This window comes from Schistocerca nitens, chromosome 4 (assembly GCF_023898315.1).
Source record: "Schistocerca nitens isolate TAMUIC-IGC-003100 chromosome 4, iqSchNite1.1, whole genome shotgun sequence".
Taxonomy (NCBI): domain Eukaryota; kingdom Metazoa; phylum Arthropoda; class Insecta; order Orthoptera; family Acrididae; genus Schistocerca; species Schistocerca nitens.
In genome coordinates, this window is record NC_064617.1 from 481,737,708 (window position 1) to 481,753,362 (window position 15,655).

At 45.5% G+C, this 15,655-nt stretch overlaps 1 protein-coding gene across 1 annotated transcript; it reads right to left on the reverse strand.

Moving 5' to 3' along the window:
* Positions 1 to 4,012: 4,012 nt before the first annotated feature.
* On the reverse strand, positions 4,013 to 8,375 carry LOC126252081 (uncharacterized). The gene is made up of 2 exons (XM_049952935.1): positions 7,780 to 8,375; positions 4,013 to 4,920 (listed from the first exon to the last, which is right to left on the reverse strand). Exons 1-2 carry the CDS (start codon positions 8,010 to 8,012, stop codon positions 4,578 to 4,580), a joined length of 576 nt encoding a protein of 191 aa, XP_049808892.1. The 5' UTR covers positions 8,013 to 8,375; the 3' UTR covers positions 4,013 to 4,577.
* Between the last annotated feature and the right edge of the window lie 7,280 nt (positions 8,376 to 15,655).

The window sequence follows — 15,655 nt, forward strand, 5'->3', positions numbered from 1 at the left end:
TTGAGAAATGTCTTTGTCCAAGGGAGACTATGTTGAGAAATAAATATGTAGACATGACAGAAATATAGATGTAGACATTAAAAATAAAGACGTAGAATATCCGATGTCATCAGTCCCCTAGAACGTAGAACTACTTAAACCTAACTAACCTAAGGACATCACACACATCCATGCCCGAAGCAGGATTCGAACCTGCAACCGTAGCGGCCTCGCGGTTCCAGACTGTAGCGCCTAGAACCGCTAGGCCACTCCGGCAGGCAATGTTTTTTATCTTGAAGCTTTCTTAATATTGTTTTTGGTAAGTAACGACTGGCAGTAATTATCAATTGGAAAGTATTGCATCTTATTTTAGACATAAAATAGAGAGGTATGACCTTTTTTGGAATTCTTACCAACATTTAGAATTATCACAAACTGATTATGCAATGAGACGGGGAAATGATCTTGATCCATTTCCGTGACGATCACTATAGACCATTCATCATGTGCCTGCCTTTCCAAAGACATACCGCGCAGGGTCAACCAGCTTTGAGCTGTTCTTTATGCACCTGCCTCTACGACTGACTGCCAATTTATAAGCCACATTGTTTAAACTAAAATAGCTGGAGTTTCTCCACAGCTAGTGTTAATACCTTCCGTCGATGTACTTTACTGTACAGAAATATGGAACTCTGCAGTTGTGGCTTTCTTGTGTGACTCCCTTGTGTAAGATTGGTCGTCAATTGATAGTAAGACACGGTGGCATAATGCTGTCAGGTGCCTCCCACTTGTGTAAATGGTGAAACGATAGAGGGATACTACAAAAGTTAGCGTCTGTTCGCTCCACTAACCTTTTTTTATAGTCAACACAATTCTTGATCAGTAATGATGTCTCACGATACAGGTATATTTATCAAGTAACCGACAGAGGGAGCAAGATGGCTCAAAAGGTTCAAATGGCTCTAAGCACTATGGGACTTAACATCTGAGGTCATCAGTCCCTAGACTTAGAACTACTTAAACCTAAATAACCTAAGGACATCACACACATACATGCCCGAGGCAGGATTCGAACCTGCGACCATAACAGCAGCGCGGTTCTGGACTGAAGCTCCTAGAACCGCTCGGCCACAGCGGCCGGCAGGGTGGAAGATGCAGACCTAGTTTTGTATTGTAATTATCCTTCCGTTATTACTAAACATGTCCTTATTTAATATTAATACCAGAAACTACTTCTTCAATAATGGAAAGGAGAGGTTCATGCAGAAATTATTGCAGCTGCTGAATCATTATTTGTTTACAGCTGTTAGTTGGAGCAATACTGACACTAATTTATGAGCATGTTAAAATATGCACTATTCATTCGCAGTATATCAGGCGCTCTCTTCAACCTGCAGTGAGTTTTGCATCTATCGTCGTCTTATGTTTCGTGACACTCCTCTTCAATTATCGTCTGTCACGATCAGTGAACGCACACTTCCGTTCGCGTTGTGACTTAGCGGATGCTGTTTGCCGCTTTCACTATGCGGTGCAGATTTTCGATACGGTGCCTCTTGAAACACCAAACTCTTCGGTTGTCTCAGTTACGGAAGCACTCACCATAAGAGCACCAACAATTTGCTCCGACGCAATGCACTACACAGAACCCTGTTCTGACCACGATTGACCTTATTGAGGACATTGCGCAGGTGTGTTCGTTGGCTAGCATCTGCATTTATGTTTAAGCTTTATTTCCAGAGGTGTTTCCAACCCGTGTAATTGTGAGCATTGAGCCACTGACAAAGTGTTAAAGTAATAACATACAGGATGTCCCACATAAAACCGGTACGCCTCACGGACCGGTTAATCATCTGTAGCCGAACTGATTGTGAAGTGGCCTGATGCCGTCGGCTACCACTTCCAGCATATCTCATAAACAGGTAAACTAGATGTTTTTTAACGTTACTATTCTTTACCTGTTCTTGTTTTAGTTAGTTCATTGTTACTTGAATCTCGGGCGTCAGACGTACCAGTTTTATGTGGGATACACTGCACAAAGGACTGTAACCGAAGACATTCGTGATTGATGCTTGTAACCTAAGTGCAACACTTCTCACTTCCCCTCGCAGCTGTCAGTTATATTATGATGAATCTCTTTTAAAGAGACAAATTCACGATCTGCATTTGGGGTACGTTTCGCTGCATGCAGTGTCTAAGAGTCGCAGAGCGGGTCTACAAAGGGGCTGTATTGCTCTGATCATTATTATGGACAGATTAATCGTGTTAATTCAGCTCAGAGGTTGGTGCGTTAGGAATGATTTTCAAAGGAAGATCAGTGCATTGGTATTTTTTAGACGACAGACGTGTATTCATGTTCCGTTTGTACCTGTTCTTTGATACCCTGGAGTCAGATTTAGTGTGAATTAGAAAGGGATTCTCTCTCTTTGTAAGAGACTGTATTTTCAGTGAGGTGGATAAAGAAGAAATAATCCGCCTTGTTACATTTTTTACAACCAGTGAGAGACATTTAGAAGTCGATTATGTGATACAGTTGGCCTGTACTCGAGTTCAGGTTTCAATGATCGGTAGAGTCCGTTAGACGGAATGAATTAGCTAGTCTTCTGCAACAGTCGCCAACCCCTATTTAGAACATTTTGTACCAATCTATTCCTCGCTTGTAATGTACAACTTGCGTCTCAGAAGCTCGGTGAATGGGCTCAGAAGAAAAAGGAAACAAAATTTACAAACAAAAACCTTTACTGGCCTTCAAAGTAATCGGCATTAGCTACAGCACACTCCTGAAATAAGAGGAATGGCTGTTGAAAACTGTCAGCAAATGCTTGTTGTGTAGTCACTCGGAGCACCGTCATCACGCATTGTAGTATACACGGATCATTACATAAGATGTGACCTGGTGCCACGGAAACGTTACGGAGACTAAGCGGCAGTCAAGTCTTCCCCGCCTCCCAGCAAAAGTCGGCTGACAAAATCCGAGATTAAGACGATGTTGATAGCCTTCTTCAATAGCAAAAGCTTGATTCGTCATGAATTTCTACCCGAGGGAGGCAGTGAAGTCAATAAACACCACGCCACTGACAGTCGCTTGGTCTCTGTATTGCATTGGTAGCAGCGGGTGCTGTAACAATGACCACTATGACAACACACGACCACGGTGCTTCGAACGATTGCACAAGAAGCATCTGCCGGCAGTTTTCAACAGCTTTGCATCTCATGTCAGAAGGGTGATTACTCTGGCGGACAGTAAAGGTATTTTGTTTTTATCTATTGTTTCCTTTATTATCTGACATCATTCACCGAACTTTTCAGGAGCTTCTTGTAAAGCTGTCCTCGCGACATGTGATTGGTTGAACAACAGCTTTAAGTGAGCTATGTATCCTGTACTCGCTGTCGTTCTTTTTATGTTGAACAACGCGGTAGGGTGATGTTGACGTATCAAGATGGCGGTCAGAGAATAAAGTGTGAGGAGAATTTCTCTAGCTATCAGCTCGACAGAATACGTAGTTTTCGTTTGATATTTTTATCAGTAGGTTTATAGTGAGTCCATTATGGACATTTTCGTGTTTTTCTTGGTGACTGTAATCATTCTTTTAATTTCGGAAGAGAAACAGTGTTGGTTAGAGGGGAAACAATACTTTCACTGATGAGTTTCACTTTTCTGGGCCACAATAAAAAATTTTTAATACATTGCAAAATTTTGCAATGGAGTTGGAAGATAGAGACAAGAAGATTGGATACCCTTGTAACGTATCTAGTGCCTATTAAATGTCAATATGGGAGCAGAATGGGTGTGACTGCACACGCACTTCCAAATGTAACACAAAGTTTAAGGACTTGTTTATCAGCGGAAGGGACAAAGGCAGAACGAAAATGAGGAATCATAAACCATGATATGGAATATTTGTTATACATTCAGTACTCACAGATATTTATTCTCTGTTACATACATACTTAATAGTTATACATTCAGTACTCACAGATATTTATTCTCTGTTACATACGTACTTAATAGAATACATATATTTTGTACTTTGGCGCTCGTTGATAACATTCCTTTATATTGTGAGAGTTCTTATATGATACTAATTGTAGCGTTGTCAGAGTGTTGAATTACAATAGCTAATTATTTACGTCACATTTACTAAATTTGTTAGGCTGGTGGTCTTTTTAAATAACAGTTTGTTGTGTTATTGGTACACGATGAAATGTAAATTAAAGGAAAGATGCAACAACGAGGAATAAATATTGAGCAGCAGTCGTGGAAAAAACTGCGACTACTTAACGCGACTGCCCTAGCAGTAGTCCACTACATGTTCGGTACGACGTCAATAAATAAGTCATAAATACGGTAGAAAATAAATTAGTAGCATCGCTCGACTCACAGCCAATGAGACATCTACAGGCTAACAAATTTTTTTCGGGCTACCAGTCGCGTCTTCGTGTTTTCACCCGAGTGCACCTCGACCATTGTCGAAACTGGGCGAGGCGCACCGGTCCTCGAGGCGACTGAGAGCGCGAGAAAATGTCATGCCACGCGTTTACGTTTCTAAAGTACTACAGCTACTCAGTCTGCCAGCGACGTGTAAGGTAGGAGAGAGGGTTCAGACGTCGACGCCGGCGGGGTAGGCCTGCACGTGGAGCGCGGCGCGCGCGGCGCAGACGCAGCCGGCGCGGACGTCTCGGCGAGCCGTGTCGATAAGGCGCCCCGTGGCGGCGTCCACGTAGGCAACCTGCAGCACACCGGTGAGCTGCGTGCAGCGGTAGTCGCCCGCCTCGGTGCAGCGGCAGCCCTGCGCGCGGCACTCGATCTCGGTGATGGTGGCGGGCACGCGGCGCCACGCCACGCCCTCCTCCGTGCTGCCCTCGTCCTCAGCGTCCACGTGCACCGCGTACTTGCACAGCGCCAGCTCCCCGGCGTCGCGCGCCAGCACCGGCCGGTGATGCCTGCGGGAAACACGTCCGTCAGGCGGCCGCTCGCACGCATCTACATCTTATAATTAATATTTTACTAAGATGGTATCTGTTCTTTCGGACATGTCTCTCGCTGGTTGCAAAAAAAAAAATGTAACAAGGAGGATTATTTCTTCTTTATCCACCTCACTGAAAATACAGTCTCCTACAAAGAGAGAATCCCTCTCTATTAATTAAAACTTCCGGGCTGAATTGCCGTGGTCCATACATAAAAATGCATGTCCGAAAGAACAGATACCATCTTAGTAAAATACATAGTTATGGCTCACCGGCCACTTGACCATCTTCTTCTTCTGTGCGAATGCACAAACAGTGCCCGAACTCTTACGGGAATCGGCAACGCGCCGCGAGTAATGAGTATAATGGGCGGGGGCACTACGAATGTAGTGCGGGACAATACGTTGAGAACGTGGGTTTCGCGGGAGGCTTGCCAGAGATAAAGCCCTGCAGTCGCGCTATCCTCTGTGTCCTCGGTGGCTCAGATGGATAGAGCGTCTGCCATGTAAGCAGGCGATCCCGGGTTCGAGTCCCGGACGGGGCACACATTTTCATCTGTCCCCGTTGACGTATGTCAACGCCTGTAAGCAGCTAAGGGTGTTCATTTCATTGCAATTTCTTATAATTAAATTTACCCAGAGACATTTAAGTCTCATCTTTATCTACGATAACGATCGAAGCTGAAGAAATGGATTGAAATTTATGCCATGGCCGGGATTCGAACCCGGATTTTCTTGCTTACTACGCAAATGCTGACCATTACACCAACGCAGCATTAGGGTCAACACTGCTGCACGAACTACCCTAGTCGAACTCCCTCCCCAACACAAACTTCAATTCATAGCTCCAGCTGATTTTTCCCCTACATTGCCACTATTACCAGGACTCTCCGGCATTGGAATAGCACCCCAGCGTTGGACGTAATGGGGAAGTCCTGTACCACAGGTGGAGGTACTATTCCAATGCCGAAGAGCCCTGGAAATAGTGACAATGTAGGGGGAATATAAGATAGAACTAATCGAATGGCAAGGTCTCTAAGAGAGTGATGAATTCTTTCCCCGCTACTGGGCTGTAGGAAAATTTGGAAAAACAAGTGAGTTGAAAACTATGTGGACTGATAAAGTAAGAAATGAGTTAGTTCTTCGCAGAACTGGCAAGGAAAGAAAAGGGAGAGAATGATACAACATCACGAAACAACATCTATTGTACTAGAGGGATCCGTAGAGATTGAAATACATCCAACAAATAATTGACGACGTATGGGTATAACTCTACTGTGACATGAAGAGCCACGCGGGATTAGCCGAGCGGTCTAAAGGCGCTGCAGCCATGGACTGTGCGGCTGGTCCCGGCGGAGGTTCGAGTCCTCCCTCGGGCATGGGTGCTTGTGTTTGTCCTTAGGATAATTTAGGTTGTATAGTGTATAAGGTTAGGGACTGATGACCTTAGCAGTTAAGTCCCATAAGATTTCACACACATTTGAACATTTTTGACATGAAGAGGCTGGCGCAAGAGGAGAAGCCACGGGAGACCGTAAGAAACCAGTCAGAAGACTGAAATCCTCCCACCAAAAAAGAAAGATAAACCTAATAATCAGCCATACTAAGATTTACGAGACGCTAACGTGACAAATACAACAGAAAATTTTTGTTGCAAGACATCACTTTGTTACCTCTTGGCAGTATGCCTAGTCTAAGACTTTTTGAACAGACTGTACTGCCACGGCGCTCTCATGCCAATTATTGTCATTATTTTAATTGTAAATTTCGGCCTCACGTGACACAAATAGCATCATTACCGGTATGGAGTTTTTGTCATCAGATTATTTCCTCAGAAATAAAAAGAAAGGTAGGTGGTAAAATGTTAAGAAATTAAATTATAAATCTGACTCCGTGCCTAAGTGTTGCTGCTAAATTTTTAATCCGGCGTTGGCGGTAGAGCTACAACCGGTAATCAGTTTTAATAAAATATCATTCGACCAATACACTGACTTTTACAATCTAACCCAATACAAACGTTATCGGTCCTCTCAGTAGGTATAAGGAGGCCTCATTTCGAGTAGTTTTAGTTTTCTACTGTTTTTCTAGAACCCAGAAAAAGGGGCTAGTACAATAGTAAGAAACAAAATTACAAATCGGATTAATTTTAGTGCCTTAGTATCTTACCAGTCGCCTTTTTATTTCGTTCTAGACATATCATTTAAATAGAAACGTCTTGGCAGATTAAAACTATGTTCCGTACCCGTATAGCAACAAATGCAGCCAATAGTAAGTGAAATAATGATGAAATTTCACATGTAAAAAAATTATTTTGTTGTGTTTTTGAACTTCCGCTGCTACGAGTGTGAATGCTGAATCCTTCCTGGTCATGCTGACAAAGTTTTATGAATTTACTTGTAAAAGTATAGACAATGGAAATTAAAACGTCCTGTGGTGCCTCTCCTGCTCAAAGTTGGCCCGTCTGACGTCCTACCCCCCTTAAACGAACCTAAGGACATCACACACATCCATGCCCGAGGCAGGATTCGAACCTGCGACCGTAGCGGTGGCGCGGTTCCAGACTTTAGTGCCTAGAACCACTCGGCCACCCCGGCCGGCTATCTCAATTGATTTCCCCATTTGGAATCCATATCTTCGCTAATATGACCCCTAGTCCGTGTCTGCTCCGCTCAAATACTTCTGTTTGCGCGTCACGTGCCCGCAACGCCAATAGGAGGCATCCAACGTCGCGGTGGCCTGTGGTCATAATGTCTTGGCTTACCATTGTAAGTCACTGTATTTTGCTATGGCAGTACGCCTAATGTGTACTAGTACTGTAGCGCGTGCTTCCACTTACTTGAGACTGGCGTGATGATGGATGGCTCGGCGGGTCCTCGGAGAGACGAAGTGGCGCAGCGAGCGCTCGTGCAGGCTGGCCGCGGCAGACGCCTGCCGCAGCAGCTCCGCGTCCGTCCGCGGGCCTTCGCCGTCAGAGGTGGAGCCAGCCACAGAGCGGGGCGCGCCCCAGGCCAGCTGCAGGCGCGCCAGCACCGCCACTGTCACGAGCACCATTGTCGCCACGCTAGACATTGCTGACTTCTGACGGAAAATTTGAGTTTGCTTTTCAGACCCACACACTTCTAAGCCTTGCCGTTGGTGCTTTGGCTCTAAAATTTAACTAGGAGTTTAGAATTTTCGGAGAGCTTCGAAGTGGCGATTGGCACAGCTACTCGTATCTAGTTGGCCTGTGTTAATATAATACTGAAATTCACCGTGCCCTGAAGTTCTGTCTTCTGAAAGTGACTCCCCTCTTACTTCTTTTGGTTGACAAATCTAAAAGATGCGCGTATCTGGAGGGTGGGATGTTGCGTCGGCCAAGTGTGCGAAGTGCTGCAAGTGGTCTGCCGTGGGTCCGGTGCGCGTGGGCGGGGCCGGTCGAGTGCTCGCGGGAGGTGCGTGGCGGGCGACTGCCGCTGTCGGCCGCCGGCCGCTCTTTCGTAGACGCCGGCGTCACGCCTGGGCGCCGCCGCGGGCCGCCGTGACGCACGCGCCGCTAATCTCCGCAGCCCTGCCGCCGCGACATCGCCGTTCACACGCCTCTTCTTTTCCAGAAATAGAAGGCCACTTAGCGGGGACGCTGTCCGACACGGACCCGCCCCAGTATTCCGCCTATCCGATGCCCTAATGGCCCTCCACTTTGCTTCCCTACGTCATGTTCCGCGCAATTACTCTTTTGAGCTACCTAGGTTTTACCCCTCGACCTTCGACATCTGTACAGCCACATACATTGATGTGACGAAAGTCGTAGGATACTTCTAATATCGTGCCGGACCTCCTTGCCCGGCTTAGTGCAGTAGCTCGACGTGGCACGGACTCGACAAGTCTTTAAAGTCCCCTGCAGAAATACTGGGCCATGCTGTCCCAATAGCCGCCGATAACTGCGAAAGTTTTGCCGATGCAGGATTTTGTGCATGAACTGCCCTCTGGATTGCGTCCCGTAACTATTCGATGGGATTCATGTCAGGCGATCAATGTAGCCAAATCATTCGCTCGAATTGTACAGAATGTTCTTCAAACCAGTCGCGAACAATTGCGTCCCAGTGACATGGCACATTGTCATCCATTGTGGTGTGCGTACTGTAAGACCTTCGGTACACACACCATCAGATTATTTCACTTGTCGCTCTAACGAAGTAGGCGACTGTCAGCAATATGTCTCGTGGTCTTATCGTGGCGTGTTTATCTTCTGCCGTTAGGTCAGACGATAGAAATGCCACTGGCACGCTTAGAGTAGCAGATTGACAGCGACCAACTTTAAACAGAACTTGATTAATTTTCACACACATTTATTAAAATAATAAAAATCATAGATATTACGTAACTTGATTCTGGATGCTGTTTGCATTTGACAATCTTAAGTTCCTTTGGTCTTGGTACGTTAATCTTATTCTCACATATCTCTGATACTTGACCAAGTATCTATACATTTCTCTTCATGGCTATGTACAGGAATATGATAATATTATTAGGCGCAGACTGAAACTTGACTACAGACTAATGCAGACTGACTAATCGGAGGTCTGTACACTCGTTATAATACCTCGAGCGTTCAGGTATCACTGCGCGAGTGTGATCCGCGAGGAGAAAAGGTTATACGTTAGCAGCAATCTCATTGGCTGCGTTACATATTAATACGCGGATCGGCGGAAGCAGAATTTGGTCTGTCTCTAAGACAGCGCCATCTCGTAGTGAGGAGACGGACGAGCGCTGCGCCTGCGCTGTTGTGCTTAGCGGGGCGCGCTCTATTGGGAAAGTTGTGTACGCGCTGACTACGCGGAACTATGTACACAACATCCATAAAAATTCCATCGTTGTTTCGGAACAAGAAGTCCATGAATGGCTCCAAACGGTCTCTAAGTACCCGAACACAACGATTACCAGTCAATGATCGGTTTAGTTGGATCAGAGGACCCCATTCATGCATTGTTAACACAGTCCACACCATTACAGAGCCACCACCAGCTTCCACAATGCCACAATGCCAATGGCTTAGTGGAGTCTCCGCCACTCTCGAACCCAACCATCAGCTCTTACCAACTGAAATCGGGACTCGTCTGATCAGGCCACGGTCTGCCAGTCGCCAAGGATCCAACTGATATTGTCGTGAGGCGCTGCAGGCAATGTCGTACAGTTGGCAAAGGCACTCGCGGCGTCTGCTGCTATAGCCCATTATCGCCAAATTTCGCCGCACTCTCCAAACGAATATGTTCGTCGTATATCTGTTAGCACCGACAACTCTTCACAAACGGCGCTGCTCTCGGTCGTTAAGTGAAGGCCGTCGGCCACTGCGTTTTCCGTGGTAGGAGGTAATGCTTGAAATTTAGTATGCAATGGTTCAAATGGCTCTGAGCACTATGGGACTTAACTTCTGAGGTCATCAGTCCCCTAGAACTTAGAACTACTTAAACCTAACTAACCTAAGGACATCACACACATCCATGCCCGAGGAAGGATTCGAACCTGCGACCGTAGCAGTCGCTCGGTTCCAGACTGTAGCTCCTAGAACCGCTCAGCCACCCTGGCCGACAAAAATTTAGTATCCTCAGCACACTCTTGAAACTGTCGATCTCGGACTACTGAATTCTTTAACGACGAATGTCTCTTGCTTCTAGCTCTAACTACCATTCCGCGTTCAGAGGCTGTTAATTCCCGCCTTGCGGCTATAATCAGGTCGGAAACCATTTCACGTGAATCGTGTGAGTACAGATGAATGCTCTGCCAATACACTGCCCTTTTACACCTTGTGTGCGCGATACTACCGCCATCTGTACCTAAGCATTTCACTATCCCATGGCTTTTGTCACCTCAGTGTATAAAGGACGCATCATAATCAGCAGCACAAACAGACACGTGTAAAGTTATACGGTAACCGAAGCGAAAACCTTTTTTACGACATATTCCGCAAACGAGCCGTTTGCGAGACATAAGGGGTAATCGAAAGTTTGTGGACCTTGCAGGTATATAAGCGTCGAATGTAGGCAAGAGATCAGTGAGGCACCAGTGTCTTTCCGACATGCGTGCGTTAAACGCAGAAACGTGAACTATTGCGACGCTGTTACCAAATCCATCCAAACAGTACCAACGTTGGCTATGGAACGACAGGCACCAGGAGACATCCATCGGAGAATGGAGAATGCATATGGGGCAAGATGCATGTCTAAAACCGCCGTTGTGGAATTTAGCATGACAAGGGATGCTGCTGCTTCATTAGAGTGCACGTCCCCATTTGTCAAATGTCGTAACGCGTAAGTTGAAATATTCAGGTGGGAGTCACTCGAGCTCTCACCCTACAGTTCTGATGTGTCTCCATGCATTTATCACGCCCTCTCCCACTTAAAAATGGCCTTGAAGCGATGACATTTCCCGTTGGCTGAGGATCAGCGGCGGTCAAATGCAGACTTCCTCACGCACCAGGAGACGGTATTTTACCAAACGGATATCTTCAGCCTGGTGCTTCTGTGGGTTGCTTGCGTCAATGATCACTGCGATTTTGCGTCATTGACAACAGATTCTGGTCTTTACGCCCTGCGACCCTGCGAACGGGAACTTTTTTGTCGCCCCTTCGTTACTATCTGCCACTGACTTGGGTGTGAACTATTGTCCCAGTTAGTAGTGACTCATTTTAAATGTAAACCGACGACCTAAAAAAACCCTTCCTTTTCGTCCGAACGTCGGAGCATCCATGACGACGTGTGAGATCGCTCTCTTTGCCACGTCCGTAAGTTAAGCGATTTTAGCGCCGTGAGGTGCAAGAGACAAGCCGTGCGACTCACTGCTTGCGCGCTTCTTATGAAACGTATGTTGGCGGACCAGCATTATTTTTATGCACTGCTACACAAGCAGGGTGAACCGGAACTCTATCGACGAACGTTCAGGGGTGGTAGTACGGACGAAATCAAGAAAAAATGTCTTGTAAACATGGTCTCTAGAATGCATACCGTAAGAGCTATGAGCCCTTGTTCGTCCTCACTACTGTGAAACACGTCTCTTCCACTGAACAAGTATTCGTAACTCTTAAGGTATGAATTTTACAGTCCAAGTGTACTAGACATTTTTCTCTTGTTTAGGTCCACACCATCTCTCCGCACAGTATGGAAACAAAAGACTTCGCAGTAGAAGAGACATGTTTCACATTATCTCTTAAGTAGCTCTTAAGGGTAGGTTCTGGTCGAGAGGCGCGACAAATGGGGGAAATTAAGAATTTATTTTCTATTCAAGGATTTTTTTTATTAAAATGAGAGTTTTACCACTTGCACGAAAACATTGTTTGTATCTTATAAGGAAACGAAAATGACAGCAGCAACCCTTGCCAACGTACTCGAATGCGCCTCCCGGCGCGTCCTGGTATGCGGGAAGCCTTGTACAGACTCGAGGCTATTTCTGAAAGTTTTTCTAAGGTGAAATGTTTAAAAAAATGTTTGAAACAAATAAAAAAGCCCTTACTGAGGACCCTTAATTTAAATTACCTTCCCTGTGAAAAAATATAATGACTCGGTTAACCTGCCGAGGCTCTAGAGTGCATCGCGCGCTGAAAAATGCCGTTTTGAGGAAAACGCGTTTAAAACTTCGAGTAAAAAAATAGCGTTGTTTCAAAACTTACGGTTAATGTGCGATCACAGGACCACGAGTTCCTAACCAGCAGCGAATTTTATAATACCTCTGTGTGCTTTAATAGTTTAGTTTCTTGTGTTTGTGCGTGTTTATTTAACATCTAGTAGCCACAGTTCTTGCGTTTTCGTTTGCGTCGGAAAGTAAATTTATTTTGTGAGATATTACGAGTTCCTAATCAGGGGCGAATTATTTAGTTTCACCTGAGTACTCCGGTAGTTAGGTTTTTGAATCTCTGTGTGTTAATGTAATTTATTAGACACAGTTCCTGCGTTTTCGTCAGGGTCTACAGTAGAGTTACGTAGCACGTGCCGATAGTCCGTTTATCTGCATAGTTTAGTTTTCCACGGTCTTTAGTATGGACAGGGACTGCGATTGTTGTGTGCGGATGCGAGCAGAGTTGGTGACACTTCGCACTCAGCTCAGGCTGTGATGGCTTCGGTTGCACAGCTTGAGGCTGCAGTGGATGGACACCACTGTTGTGGGCCGGCCGTGGGGATCCAACGGACGTTCAGAACTGCCGAGTCCTCCAATCGGTCCTCACCGATGGACAGCCCAGTTACTGCTCGCACTGAGGTTGATCTCTCACCTGTGGTCGAGTTGTAGGGCGCTCCGGAGCGTAGCAGGCGGCGAAAGACTTCCAAGGAGCCACACGTAAGGCCTCCCCAGTTTGCCTGACAAGCAGGTTCTATGTGCTGTCTGTGGCTGACACTGTCGCTGAGCCAGATGCTGTCGCCTGTCCTGTTTCAGAGGAAACCTCTCAGCCTGCAGGCTCCGGACAGTCACAGAGGGTGGGATTATTGATAGTTGGTACTTCAAACGTTAGGCGCGTTATGCGACTTGGCTGCCAAGAAGGGAAAGAAAACTCCGTGTGCATACCGGGTGGAGTCATTCCAGATGTGGAACGGCTCCTCCCGGATTCCATGAAGAGCACAGGGTGCAGCCAACTGCAGTTGGTTGCTCATGTCGGTACCAATGATGTGTTTCACTTTGGATCAGAAGAGATTCTCTCTGGTTTCGAGCGGCTAACCCAAGTGGTAAAGGCTGCCAGTCTTGCTTTCAAGATGAAAGCAGAGCTGACCATTTGCAGCATAGTCAGCAGGACCGATTGCGTATCTCTGGTACAGAGCCGAGTGGAGGGTCTGAATCAGAGTCTCAGACGGTTCTGCGTCCATGTAGAATGCAGATTCCTCGACATGCGCCAAAGGGTGGTTGGGTTTCGGGTTCCGCTGAATAGATCAGGTGTCCACTACACACAGGAGGCGGCTACACGGGTAGCAGGGGCTGTGTGGCGTGGACTGGGCGGTTTTTTAGGTTAGAGGGCCTCGGGGAAAAAACAAGAAGGGCTTCAGCCCCAAAGGGTGCAGGCCGAACACAGGAAGAAAGTAGTTACAGAACCATCGGTATAGCAGTTGTAAATTGTCGTAGCTAGGTTGGGAAAGTACCAGAGCTCCAAACGCTAATTGAAAGCACTGATGCTTAAATCGTTATAGGCACTGAAAGCTGGAGATAAACTGAGCCGAAATTTTTGCGAACAACCTAACGGTGTTCCGAAAGGATAGGCTAAACACGGTTGGCAGTGGCATGTCTGTTGCTGTTGGACGTAGTTTATCTTGTCGTGAAATTGAAATAGGTAGTTCCTGTGTGTGTATGGGCAGAGGTCATTGTTGGCAACCGGAATAAAATAATAATTGGATCCTTTTACCGACCTCCCAATTCAGATGTTATAGTTTCTGAAAGGTTCAAAGAAAATTGAATTTGAATTCAAACATGTACCCGAGTCATACGATTATAGTTTGTGGTGACTTTGATTTACACTCGATATGTTGGCGAAAATACATCTTTAAATCCGGAGGTACGCATAAAAAATCATCCGAAATTGTGCTAAACGCATTCTCTGAAAATTCTTCCCGGCAGTCAGTTCATGAGCCCACGCAAACAGTAAACGGTTGTGAAAATACGTTTCACCTCTTAGCAACAAATAATCTTGAGGTAATAACGAGCATCAAAACGGATACGGGGATTAGTGAACACTGGGTTGTCGTAGCGAGATTGAAAATTGTAACCCACAAATCCTCCAAAAATAAACGAAAAACATACCTATTCAAAAAATCAGATAAAAATTCACTTGACGCCTTCCTGAGGGACAATTTTCTAATTAGTGATGTAAGTGTAGAGCAGATGTGGTTTGAATTCAGAGTAATAGTATCGGCAGCAATTTAGAGATTTATACCAAATAAATTAACGAACAACGGAGCTGATCCTCCTTGGTACACAAAACGAGTCAGAACACTGTTGCAGAAACAATGAAACAAACATGCCAAATTTAAACAGACACAAAATCCTCAAGATTGGCGATCTTTTACAGAAGCTTGAAATTTAGCTCGGACATCAATGCGAGATGCTTATAATAGTTTCCACAACGAAACTTCGTCTCGAAACATGGCAGAAATTCCAAAGAGATTCTGGTCGTATGTGAAATATGCTAGCGGCAACAAACAACCAATGCCTTCTCTGCACGATTGCAATGGAGATACTATCGAAGACAGTGCTGCCAAAGCAGAATTACTAAACACAGCCTTCCGAAATTCCTTCACAAAAGAAGATGAAGTAAATATTCCAGAGTCTGAAGGATGAACAGCTGCCAAAATGAGTGACGTAGAAGTAAATATCCTCGGAGTAGTGAAGATACTGAAATCACTTAATAAAAGCAAGTCTTCTGGTCCAGACTGTATACCACTTAGGTTCCTTTCGAAGTATGCTGATGCATTAGCTCCATACTTGACAATCATATACAACCGTTCGCTCGACTAAAGATCTGTACCCAGACACTGGAAAGTTGCACAAGTCACACCAATACTCAAGAAAGGTAGTAGGGGTAATCCACTTAATTACAGGCCCATATCAACAACATCGATTTGCAGCAGGATTTTGGAACATATATTGCTCGAAGAAAACGGTCTATTGACACACAGTCAACATGGGTTTAGAAAACATCGTTCTTGTGAAACACAACTAGTTCTTTATTCACACGAAGTGTTAAGTGTTATTGACAAGGGATTTCA

Bases quoted from the DNA above. Each gene is read 5' to 3' on its own strand.
- LOC126252081 (XM_049952935.1), bottom strand. From the start codon at position 8,012: ATGTCTAGCGTGGCGACAATGGTGCTCGTGACAGTGGCGGTGCTGGCG. The intron at 4,921-7,779 runs GTAAGTGGAAGC...TGTTTCCCGCAG, and splicing joins CATCATCACGCCAGTCTCAA to GCATCACCGGCCGGTGCTGG.